This window comes from Dunckerocampus dactyliophorus, chromosome 16, assembly GCF_027744805.1.
Source record: "Dunckerocampus dactyliophorus isolate RoL2022-P2 chromosome 16, RoL_Ddac_1.1, whole genome shotgun sequence".
Taxonomy (NCBI): domain Eukaryota; kingdom Metazoa; phylum Chordata; class Actinopteri; order Syngnathiformes; family Syngnathidae; genus Dunckerocampus; species Dunckerocampus dactyliophorus.
Window position 1 is genome coordinate 20,031,043 of NC_072834.1, and position 13,193 is coordinate 20,044,235.

General features: G+C 42.7%; 1 protein-coding gene across 1 annotated transcript in view; it reads left to right on the top strand.

The window, feature by feature from the left end:
* Nucleotides 1-822: 822 nt before the first annotated feature.
* Nucleotides 823-13,193, top strand: part of pdlim4 (PDZ and LIM domain 4) — a 47,403-nt gene continuing 35,032 nt past the window's right edge. The window contains exons 1-2 of the mRNA XM_054754413.1: nt 823-1,010; nt 11,997-12,148. Coding sequence (XP_054610388.1) covers nt 918-1,010; nt 11,997-12,148 — 245 coding nt within the window. The 5' untranslated portion in view covers nt 823-917. The remainder of the gene's footprint in view (nt 1,011-11,996; nt 12,149-13,193) is intronic.

The window sequence follows — 13,193 nt, forward strand, 5'->3', positions numbered from 1 at the left end:
GGGTTGACAGGCATGCACTTTTGAGAGATGAGGCCCTGAAATGCTTGCTTTTCATGATGCGACGAAGAAAAAAAAAAAAGGCTTCCCCAGGCTTCGCTACACATCTTAAAACCAAGCTCTACCAGCTATACATCAGTCAGCTAGGTAGTTTTTCTTGAGTGAATAAACTAACCTGGCACGATGTTAGCACTTTAGCATCACATAGCTATGCTAGTGTTGGATGTGATAAATGGCGCCTATTAGGCTGCACGGGGTTACAGTGTACACGTCAAAAGTGTATCTGCAGGCAAACACAGACAAACACAACGCTTACGAGCATTAAAGCAGAAAAAGTTGCTAGATTTGTCGCTGGTCGCTTTTGAGAAAATATGTGGCCAAGAGGGCTTGGAATGTCAGCAGATTTAGCGACAAAGTCGCCAAGTTGTCAACACTGGTTATTTCATGACTAAAGAGCTCTAATAATGTTAAAAATCATCTTTAGAAGGTCGTAAACAGGTCTTCTCTACTCTAACAACAAAAATATTCTATTTCTAAAGAAGAATTGCTACTTAATGGAAATTCATTTAGGGTCTGCAACCAATTAGCAGCCATCGACGAGGGATTGCTGTATTACTTTGTGCACTGCATTGAACAAAAGTATCGGGTACATTTAGAACAGGGAATAAACGAACATGAATGAATGGAGGAGGGAGGGGAAGCAGCATGAAGTCCCCACTCCTCCTCTTCTTCCCAGTGGGCCGGAGAGGGCGGGCTGGACGGCACGTCATGGAGCGTCACAGGCAGCTGCTCTTATTTAAAGTTGACTCACTGTTGGAGGAAAGTTTTGTCAGGCGGGAGCGCGTTGCTTAGCAGCTCGGAACAGGACTTTTCTCCCCCCCCGTCTCTCTGTGGATAGATTGCTTTTTCCCGGCACCAGCATGCCCTACAGCGTGACTCTCAAGGGACCCTCCCCGTGGGGGTTTCGCCTGGTGGGGGGACGGGACTTCAGCACGCCGCTGACCATCTCCAGGGTAGGTTCCGACTCGCCTGGAGCCCAATGAAGCGCTCTCTTTTCCACCCATCATCTTTATGTAAAGGCACGTTCATTGCCCTCGTTCTTTCATGCCATAGTTCAACGTTTGTAATGATGGACGTGGTTTGTTTCCAGCAGATATGAATGAGCAGTTATGCATCATTTTCACTTTCATTATTTTTCATTTTCACTTTCATATTACCTCACAGCACAGACATCCCATTACAGATCAATTGCTTACATGTACCATCAATATTATTATTTGTTTCTCGGCACTGACACTTCAAGTAGGGGTGTCCAAAGTGCGGCACAGGGGCCATTTTTGTATTGGCTGGCGGCACATTCTAAAAATATCATTTAACAAGAAAGCTAAAAAAAAAAAAAAAAATTGAAAAATCTGCAGTAATTTGACAAAAATAAAGTCAAATATTAAGAGAAAAAGTTGTAATTTAAAAAGTCACAATTTTATGAGAATTCTGTCATAATATTATGGAAATGAAATCAGAATTATGAGAAGAAAATTTACAAGAAGAACACTGAAATTGTTTGAAAATTTAATAAATCAAAAATGGAAAAAAAAAAACCTGCTGTAATTTGCCAAGAATAAAGTCAACATATTATGAGAAAAAGGGAGAAAAAGTCCCAATTTTACAAGAATAAACTTGGAATATTATGATGAAAAATAATGCCATTTTAGTAGCAAAAAATGTTTTTTTAAAATCATAATTTTCCGGGAAACAAAACAAAGTTGCAATTTTTGGAAAATTAGGTTGGGGAAAACGTTTTATTATGGGAACAAAATCATATTTTCAGAAGACGTTTGACAAAGACAATTTCTGAAGAAAATGGAAATATTTGGAAAATTTAAAAAAATGGGAAAAAAATGGGAAAAAGAGCAAAAAGTGAAGCTGATACTAATAATAGTCTTTTTCACCTGCGTGACAAAGCTGAGATGCAGTTTTTTCTTGAAATCTATAAAACTTCTTAGCTTATCTACATGTGTTGCTTCACAAACTATCAAGGTGGACCCTTTCATTTATTTACGACGTGGCCCTCGCTGGAAAAACCTTTGGACACCCCTGACTTAAAGCTTCCAAAAATACTTGCTTTAACTCGTCACATTTTTATTCAACTCAGACATGAAGAATGTCAAATGACAGCACCTCTTGAGTGAATTTAAATGTTGCCCGTCACATCAGTTACACCAGATTATTAAAACTGCTGTGAAATGATGTTTGTGTATAAGAAGGCGGAGTTATTGCCAGTGCGGAACCCTGGTGAACTTTCCCGACCCTCGGTATATGGGTCAGGCGTCGCGGTTTTGGCAGTAGCCACTCGCTCATGCCGGGCCAGAGTAAACACACGGCGCTCCCGCTGCAGGGCTTGTGGAAAGGCAGGGGAAGGGGGGTGGGGGTCTGGCAGCGGTGGCCCCGAGGGGGAGGCGCCGACATTTGTTTTTCTTCAGTGCTTATTGGCGCTGCTGAAGGATTCCAGGTGTTCCGCTCAACTGTATGGCACCCCCCCCCCCCCAAAAGTCAAACCCATAGGAGATTTATGACGTGCCCCCACAGCGAGGGGAGGAGATTCACGCCCGGACACTAGACGCCTAATTGGAGCCGGAACGAGTGGACGGGTGGACACATTTAGTGTTGCCTTCAGGTTGCTGACTTGTCATGGACTGATTCAATACGTCAGTGTTTCAGTGTTCTCCCTCGCTCATAAACTCATTAGAACGCACCCGGACTGCTAGAGAATAAGAAGACGCAGCAGGAGGGATCAGTGTTGCCAACTTAGCCACTCTGCTGCTTTATTTAGCAGACCCGTTTGGATCAGTGCTGTCCAAAGCTAAAAAAAAAGCTTTAAGAAAAAGAAACTGCAAAAAAAGAAAAATCAGCAGTAATTTCATAAGAATAAAGTCAAAATATTACGAGAAAAAAGTTGTCGTTTTACAAGAATAACTTTGTAATATTATGGGGAAAAATAACATCATTTTAGCATTCTAGTTACATAATGCTGAAATATTAAAGAAAAAATATATTTAAAAAAAAAGTTGTAATAATATGAGAATCAAAACAACACAATTTTGGGGGGGGGAATTAGGTTGCGGAAAAAGTTATGTCACCAGAATAAAATCTAAATATTATGGGAATAAAGTCATAATTATAAAAATAAGTTCAAATAGTTGGAAATTTAAAAAAAAATGGTGGAAATGGAAAAAACAGCTGAGAATAAAGTAAATATGAAGAGAAAAAGTCATATTCTAATAAAGGTAAATATTCTAGTAATTCTAGTAAAAGTCCCAAATTTACAAGAATGAACTTTGAAAAAAATGATGTCATTTTAGTAGCATGGAGATGAAATATTAAAGAAAAAGTTGAATTAAAACAACAACAACCTTAAGAGAGAAACAAACACAACAAAATAAAGTTGTCAGTTTTGGAAAATTAGGTTGGGGGAAAAGTTATAATATTATAAGATTATTTAAGAAGAAAGAAGTAAAAAAACAGCAAAAAATGAAAAAAGAGCAATGTTGATGGTAATAATAGGCTTTTTCTTGTATTTCCCAAAGTAGAGATGCAGTTTTTTTGTTGAAATTTATAAAATGTCTTAGTATATCTTACAGAATATCAAAATGTCCCTTGCAGTCTTTCATTTTTCAGTTTCTGGCCTTCAGTGGAAAAAGTTTGGACACCCCTGCTATAGTTGCTAAGTCCTTAACAGGGCAGGGGGAGGATCAATCATTTTCCAGGATAACGTGAAGGTTTCCAGGACATTTGACCTTTTTCTCATTTTTTGTAAAATTGGTCAACCAATTTCCAGGTTTGCCATGAGAGAAGGTGATGACAACGACTGAACCATTGAACTGGTCTTGTAGTGGGTTTTTGCTATCTTGTGAAGGTCGAGGTGGCTGGTGCTGGTCCAAAGGTTGCATCGGCGTCCACTGCTGTCAACAAACCAAAGTCCTCCATTAGGTTGCTGATGTTTCTCCAAGGAAGTTGTGTTTGCTTTTGGCTTTAAACACTGGCAGAGGCTTGAATGACTGACATATACCGTTACTTCCTGTCTGTCTTTAAACGCCAGTACTTTAAAAACCGTGTACCAGAAAACTATGATAAATGACAGCAGCTGGTTCTTATCTGAAGCTGCCAACATCCCGAGATAAGCCCATTAGTCCCCTGCCAGCCTGTTGGCACGGAGGCTTGCAGGCTGCGGTGTCTGAGAAACACAGATTCTGTCGCTGATGTTACTGCGCAGACATTTGGAGAGAACGTGTTAAAAACGGCAGCGAGGTGATTGTCAGTCTGCTGCCGGGACGCGCTGGCTCAAACGCAGCATCACAAATAATGACGCCATGAAGCTCAACCAGAGTCAAACTCTTATGCTGCTGTTTGGCCCACTACAACACAACAGGTCCTTTATTGTCGTATCTTTTACCGATTTTAGTATCAATAGTGTTAGCATTGATGAGTGCGTGTCTCCAGGAAGCGCTATTGTGTACTTGGTCCTCTGTAACGCAGCACTTGTGCAACGCAATAAATCGCATACAACAGCGTGACATTAAGGAGTGGAACACAAACGTTAGCAACACTAGCTTAGCTATGGGATGCTAAAGTGCTAACATTGCATTTTAACATCATGCCAGGTCAACATACTCACTGAAGAGAAACCTCAATGATCAAACTTCTAATGAAGGACGGCTAGACGGCAGAGCAGTCATTTTAAGATGTGTAGCAAAGCCTGTTTTATGCCATTTCATACATTATTGTTTGAAAAACCCTCCAAATTTGCACACTACGTCCAAATTCTATCCCAAAAGACGCCACACAATTCTTCAGTTCAGAGAGCATTGAAGATTTGAACATGTTGCTGGCTTGTAAATAAACAGTTGGAAGTGCAAATCGCAACATTTTTGGAAAAATCATAACTTCAAATCCCCATCACGAATGACACTTGCATAGCCATGTGATGCTACAGCGCAAACGTTACATTTCAAGAGCAACATCATGTAAGTTTGCCTATTCACTAAATTATCCAACGTACAGCTCCGTTAGCAACACTAGCATAGATTGATATACATTACATTCTAACATCATCCCAGGCTAGCCTAGTCACGAAAAAAACGTACGATGAAACTTATAGCGCCCACAAATGTAGCTGATTGACGGATAGTTGACATTTTTATTTGAAAATGTGCAGTGAAGCCTGCTTTAGGACATTTTATACATTATTGCTGAATGAACCTCTAAAGTTGCACCAAACGAGTTTGAACCGCCGTCTTGCGAAACCTCAACGTACGTCACAAGTCTTCAGTTTAGCAAAATTCAAAGATGAAAAATCTTGCGAGCTGCAGTTGGCGCCTTAACAGCAAATAAAGCTGACTTTAAACCATTTGGATTACCGGTAATTTTCACAATATAATTCATAAATTCAAATTCCATGCACGAATGGAGCCACTGTTAGCAACACCAGCCACAGTGCTAACATTACACTCACATTTTAACAGCAACATCATGCTAGGCTAGGCTATTTGGTGAAGAAAAACTTAATAATCAAACACATGATCAAAATTACAGCTCCCACGGCTGTGGCTGATTGACGGGTAGTTGGCCTGGCTTTATTTTAAGATGTGTAGCGAAGCCTTTTTTTTTTTTTACATAGTGGTAGATGTATACACGGGGTGTGCTCATCTACCTAGGGGCAGGTCAGAGGAGGTTTTTCCTTCATGACGTCATGAAAAGACGAAACTTTAAAAGGAAGCCTTTGAGCGCCTCTTCTCTTAAAAGAGGAGAAAACAAGTGAAGGACAGGATAGATTTTTATTGCCTTTGTGCTCATAAACAGGCTTTTCCAAGGGAGCTTGAATGAACTCCACGTCCTTCCAGCCTTTGACCTCTCAGTCCAGGTCTGTCCGCCACATACCAGAGGAGGGACATGTGACCTAAAGCTGCTCGTGGTTGTTTCGCCGACAACGGCACTTAATCTTCAACGTTAGGCCGCTCTGTGGCACCGACATTTTTCTTTTCGGGGTTACGATCATAGATGGTTGTGACCCGTGTCATCTCTACAAGCCAAGCAAAAAAACTTCCTGGAGCCGAGCGGCGGGAGAACAATGCGAGGACATCGGCGGTTGTCGAGCGCTTCCTGGTCATCTCGTAACACATGATTCATGGCCGACGTAAGCATGTGCCATCAGAACAAGCAGAAAGTGGATTCCAATAGAGGCTGCTTCCCATGAAATGGTACAGTGCAACCTTGGTTAGCGTGTTTTTCGGTTAACATTCAAAATGTTGTCTTTGTTTGCGTACAATATTCGATGACGTCATCAGCGGCTGCCTCTCAAAAATGTTAACCAAAAACACGGTTTTATAGTTTTACATGCATAAATGCATATTAATGATGAATGAACCTTCAATGAAGACGTGACTGTTTCCAAAGACACAATGTGGCGGCGAGACCTTCCTCTTCAACGCCATCTTCCTGTTTTGTTATGAGTTGTTTCATGAATTCAATAATGTCACAGCAACTTGCAACTTTCTTTAGCTCCATTTTGGGTTATGGAGCTGAGAAACACTGCGGAATTCAAGAAATAACTCATGGCAAAACAGGAAGGTGGTGTTGAGGAGTAAAGTGATGATCTCGCTGCCACGTCTTGTCTTTGCTTTCCATAGTGTTTCTCAACTTCTTTATTAAAATGATTCCATTTGCAACTTTCTTTGGCTCCATTTTGGGTTGTGAAGGTGGGAAATACTAAGGAATTCAAGAAAGAACTCATGGAAAAACAGGAAGGTGGTGTAGAAGTGGAATGTGTTGATCTCATGTTCATTTATCCTTTTCATTCATCATTTATATGCATTTAGAATTGTTTCCTGCATGTAAAACTATAATTGGAAAACTGCAAAAACTGTTTTGTGTTCACATTTTTGGCTTTCTGGAACGGATTCATTAGATTTACATTATTTCTAATGGGAAAAATTGATTGATTGACGAGTCGGACCTTCTGGAACAAATTAATGACGCTAACAAATGTTCCCCCGTACCTCGCTTATTTATTCCTTCCAAAAGGTCAGACAAAAAAATGAAAAGTACAAAAACCTTGCTTTGATTCCTTCTTTCTTGGCCAGCATGGAGCTTATTGTTGATGCGGCAGCAGACTAGTTTGACTTTGCCAAATGAAATCGCCAGATTTGGTGTTGGGTGTGATCCGATACGGCTGAATAAAAAGCAAAGCTGGGAGAAGATTCAATGTACCAACGTGTAAAATACAACAGTTTGTGAATAACCTACGGTGACCGAGACAGTGAACCGAGACAACCGAATTGTACGAAAGCTGGGGCGTTCGAGAACAGACGTTTGACTGTACGGTGACGGTGCAGCTTTCCCTCTCCTGGGAAGACTTTGTACACAGTTTTGGAGAGTCTGTCAAAATTCTTGAGGCCGGGATTCTCCACAAGACATCCAGATGATGCAATGTTTTTACTCATGAAGAGGTCTCGCCTAACACCTGGTTGATTTAACGACTTAACCTGATAGTTTCATCCATGTCGTGTTATCGTGACTCATATTAGTGACTTGCATCATTACAGACATTAGCAAGCGCACACTCATGCTCCGATGACTCCTCTTCCAGTTTCAGATATTCCCTCCCTTGCATCGAGTCATCACTTGCAGCCTCAAGTCCTAAGCACAACTGTTTGGTCGGAACGGACTACAGCTGGGCTTTTAAGCATCACACTTGTGGAAAAGGAAGTTTAGCACTTTGATCAGTGAACCTGAAGGAGGCCTTCTGGTGTGAAGCTCTCATGCATCATGGATGTAGCACGGAGATCAGGAAAGGCTTTAATCATAGATATAATAAATATCATAAAGGCTTTGATAATAAAGTGTCCTAAGGTCGGGTGCGCCACATTAGAAGGATATGACAGCCACGGCGGAGACACACGCTCCTGCAAAGTTCGTTTGTGCACTTGCCAAATTTCCTGCAGCTCACCCAAATGTGACGTCATCAAACACGAGCCACGGGCTGGACTTCGGTCTGTACAATCTGTCATTTTACAGCTCAGACGAGATAAAATACAAACACGTCTGGATACTCGGGGATGATGTCATTGTGGCCGTGTAGCATTTTCACGAACTAGCAAGCCTCACTTTCATTTACATCCTTACCCTACCGATAACGAGAGGCAGCGCGTTCATTCAACATATCGACGCAGTCATATTTCAGACGCCGTCTCTGTTAGCAATTAGTGGCCAACGTGTGGAACACACGAGGCACCTGAGGCTGCGGGTGCCCCCCGTGGTTCGATAAGATCGACAAGATCAAAGTTATTTGTGTCGCTGTGACTTGAGTTGTCACCAAGTGCGTCGCCTCTGGGAGAAGAGATCAGTTATTGGCGCACTGCAGGTTTTTCCAAAAAATGTTCATTCATACAGTGGTACCTTGGCATACGAGTGTCCCAATTAACGAGTGTTTTTTTAGATGCGAGCCATCTCTCCACAGATTTTTTTGCTTTGAACTACTAGCAAAAATTTGGGCTAGGAGCTGCTAGTTACCAGCATAACTGATGACAGCTATTTGGGGGATAGTGTCAATGACAATGGATCTGAATAGCATTAGCTAGGGTGCACATCAGTAAAACATACTGTACGTACATTATAGCGATCTAATTTATCTTCTTTATTATGGATTGTGCAAAACTAAGACAGGAACAACATCAAATTAAAAGCCCTAAATGAATACAGACCCACCATCCACCAGTATGAGCCTGGACTTCGTTTTTCAGAGAGGTTGTGTGCCACAAATACTGTATGCGCTCAATAAGGTCATCAAATCTTACCTTTATGCATTCCCACATAGTATCGGCATTTGGGAGCAAACATGAGGTGAAAGAAAAAGGGTAAAAATACAGTATCGTAGTCTATCTGTGCAGCGTGGGAAAACATTTAAGGTGCGTTCAAGGACTGTCAAAAAGTGGGACAAATCGACGCTTGCATTAAACATTCAAAAACTGTGGGATTTCTCTGTATATAAACTTGATGTAGTTATCGTTGTAGTTGCGTATCAAATCGTTTACCACAAAGAGATTTACACCACTCCTTATTATAGATTAAAACTTAATTGCAATTAAATGCCATTAATTAGGAGTTAACTATGGACAAAATGCAATTAATCACGATTAAGTATTTTAATCAGTTGACAGCCCTAATGATATCATATTATATTGTATTATATTTATTATATTATAAATAAAATACATACAGTGGTGCTTGTAGTTTGCAGTGGTGTTAAACTTTGGTTACCTGATGAAGCTACATGCGGTTCGAAATATTACAAACAGCTGCAAGGGTACCCAATGCTGTGGCTTTTACGTCATCTGTTGTCGACCCCAGTCATGCGGTCAGCATAGCGCCATGTGGGCGTGTGTGTGTGTGTGTGTGCAATTCATTCTTTACTTTATTTGCTGCCTGACCCAGAGGTGATGTTTTGTGTGCGCGTATGAACTTTGGTCCACGGTGACACAACACAGGCCCAAGAATAAAAACACACAAACACACACTGTGGAGGTCGTGCTAAATGGCGTGGGTAAAGCGTGACCTCCTGTCGCAGATTGTCAGCTCATGCAAGACTGAGCTGGTTTTCTTTGGACTTGGAAAATGTCATTCATGCTTTAGAGCTTTGTCGGATTTCTGCACATGCAATTAGTGTTTAGCTAGGTTTGCCTTCACACACGCAGACACACACATCTCACAATGACCTCTCAGTTTACTGGAACTGAGTCATGGGCAAAAAGCGGGGTGCTCGGGGGACTGGGGGTGGGTGTGCAGCAGTCAGAGGCAGTAAATTAGGAATTCCACATGTGAAGCACACGACTCAGCTATTAGCACTTCATGGAGCGTGAACTTCAGTTCCTTTGCTCTTAAAACACTTGCCAGTTAACGGGCCTACTCTCGTAAAGAGTCGCAGCGTGGAGCAAATTGTAACCAATCACGTCTGAAGCCCACCATTTCCCCTGCACTAGATTGTTAATATCACTTAACTGCGACACACCCTAATGCATGGTTCTTAAGGTGACTGGACCCGGCCCAGTAGGACATTATTTGTGCAAGCGGTGAACTCGCCGGAATGAAGATGGATGGAGCTCACAAGGGCATCCGCTTAAAAACACACACACAGATGACAGGAGGAAGACGAATGGCGGGCGCTTGACAAGCAAGGCACTCATTAACTGCAACATCGTCCCAACTCCTCTGCTGCGCGTGCAATTCCGAACGCAGCTGGTAATTTTAAGCTCTGCTAAGTGTCGGATGCAGTCGGATGCCGTCGAGAATGGCTTCTAATTTTCTGCCAGAGGCGGCTTGAAGCGACGGAGGATGCGGGGCAAAGTATCAAACGAAGCGCAAGTTAAGGCTCCGTCCCACTCCGGCGTTTAATGATTCCATCTGACAAACAAGGGCGTACGTTTTTGGGACTTTTTAGCTGGTTTTAAAGATGGGTAGGGGTGTCACAACATTAAAACGTGACAATATTTCTCGTTTAAGAGAAAAGCTGCCTGGCGGGCAGCCAGGAGCCAATCAGACTGTGAGCTATGACGTCGCTACTTTGAAGGATAACACACATAATGTGGGAATGGCAGCGCGTGAGGCAGGATTGCGACCACACAGGAAGTGCTTTGCGATCACTGTACACCTTGCGATCCAAGCTGGCCTCTGGTTGTCCCCGCATCCCATCGGAGTTCAACAGCCTGTCCAAGTAGAAGCAGCAGTAATTCAAAATTTGATCAGTTACTTAAGATCCGTCAGGTCAAAACACGATAGCTGCGTAAGACTTTTATCAAAACATGCAATTCTACTTCTATTTTGGAAATTCACTACTTCCTGGTTAATGGAGTGAGGTTCCCCAGGATAGTGAAGTCGAGAATCATTAAGGGAGTTTCTTCAAATGCGTACATAACCTACTTCCATGTCAGCACATGACAGGTGAAGGAATCTGATGTAATAGCTCTAATTAAGTCCACTAAGCGGCTGTGACAGTCCAGAGCAGGCGCCCCGACAAATAGTGTTGGTGTAATAAGAGAAAATGATTCTCACATGTTCTCTGTGTGTGTGAATGTAGACCACTAGGACATCCACCTCCCCTTTCTTCCTTTCCCACCTCACTCCTCGGCCTCCCCGGAGGGGCTCGGATGTCCAAAGGCAGGCGTCGCTACGGAATGATGGATAACAGGGTGGGCAACACAGAGGAAAACTGGTCCAAACATGATGCAGTGGACCAGTGGTTAGCAAACTTAGCAAACTGGTTAGCAAACTACTCCTGCACACTTAAAAAAACATAAACCTCACAGTAAAATATTTATGATATATCATATATTATATCTTATGACATGTGTCTCATTTTTCACCTGCACACACAGGATACTAATTAGAGGGGTAAGGTATCTCCTGGCAGGTTTGCAAAATTGGGGGCTTTCTAACAGTCAGTGCATCCAGTCAACAAACAAATGACAATGCACTAGTTAGTCACAGCACCACGTAAGAAGACCAGCTCTTATTTAGCACACAATATAAACGATCATCACATCAACACTTTCAATACACCTCATCATCAAACTTGCTTATTTGTTCTATCTAACGCACACACAACAATGAACAACTTCATCCTGTCACTGTTCTTCTGCACTGTACTGCCATCTGAGGCTGTTCACATGAGGCGTTTGAGTGCATTACATAAATCTCAGTGTTCGGCGCTAATGTAGTCAAGCCGTTTTTCATTTTTAGTCACATACCCCCTACGGCAATCTGCGTAGCCCACTTTGGAAACCTAGGCGATGCAGGGATTGCCCATGATGGAAAAACCAAAAACCTCCAGTATATACTGTACTAGCTAATGCCTAATGGAACATTCCGTTGTCCTCAGTGCCGACACTCCTAACGCTGCTTTTTATCCCCCTAAGCTCCTCTCTTCTCTCTTCTGTGACCCCTTTCTCCAGGTAACAGAGGGCAGCAAGGCGGCTCAAGGCGACCTGTGCCCCGGCGACACCATCCTGGCCATTAACGGCGACGTGACCGAGCAAATGACCCACATGGAGGCCCAGAACAGGATCAAGAACTGCACCCGGCAGCTCTCGCTCATCATCAGCAGGTATTTTCCACCAAACAGCCTACAACAGCTTCCTGAAGTGTTAAAGAGTTAATCAGGGAGAGAGTGAAGCATAAGGCAGGGAAACGTCGCCAACATAGTCATCCTGACTTGAAAAACACTGCGTGGTTTTCGGCTTCCTTTACCAGCGACAGCTGCCAACTGGCGGACAACAAGGACTGGAAGTTGACTGTGGAAATACACAAAGTCAAAGAAAGTCCTAAGTCAGGAGCTTTTCTCTTTTGTACTTCTTAGCGTGCATCCATCCATGCTTCCGTTCGTCCGTCCAGCGGGTCTGCAGCTGAGCGTGAAGTGGTTTGTCCACGTTGTGATGCAAATGTTTTTCAGCGCACGGAAAAGCAGCACGTCGACTGGAGCAGCTTCTGTGCAGCTGCAGCAGCAGAAGAGCGGCACTCCCACACTTAACCGAGCTATTTTTATAACCGCTAACCACTTTTATTTCTGCTTATACGTGAACAACATGACGTATATAGACCGCGCTGTGACCATGTGATTCAGCATAATAAAACAAAGCGGCGCATTAGGACTGACAAGCTTATTCCATTTGCTTGTGATCCCGATCAAGAAATATTACCGAGCCGCTGCAGATGTCTTTGGCCTTCTCTTTGATTTCTTGTGCATTGGTGTCCATCCAGGCGGAGGACGGTGCAAGAAGTAATTTGAATCCTGAACTGACGTCTAAAACCGATGCTATTTTCCGTCTATTAGGAGACAGTCAGTAGTCGTTGGCTCGTCTTCTTGGTTGTCTTCAGCCAAACAGCTTCCTTTCTGCCATCACAACCTGCCTCCACTGTTTTACTGACAGGATTAGTTCCGTTATAGTTCTACTTTCTTACTTTGCCAGTTGTAGAACCAGTGGCAGGCGCTGGATTTCACACCTGGGTCTTCAGTGGGGACTTAACCGATCAAATCCACTTCTTCATACCACCACTATCACGCTGCAATTACACAAATCATCAATAACATACAAACGCACATCACAATGTGTGCCATTCCAGCAAGAGATGCATTTCATGTATTGGGGATG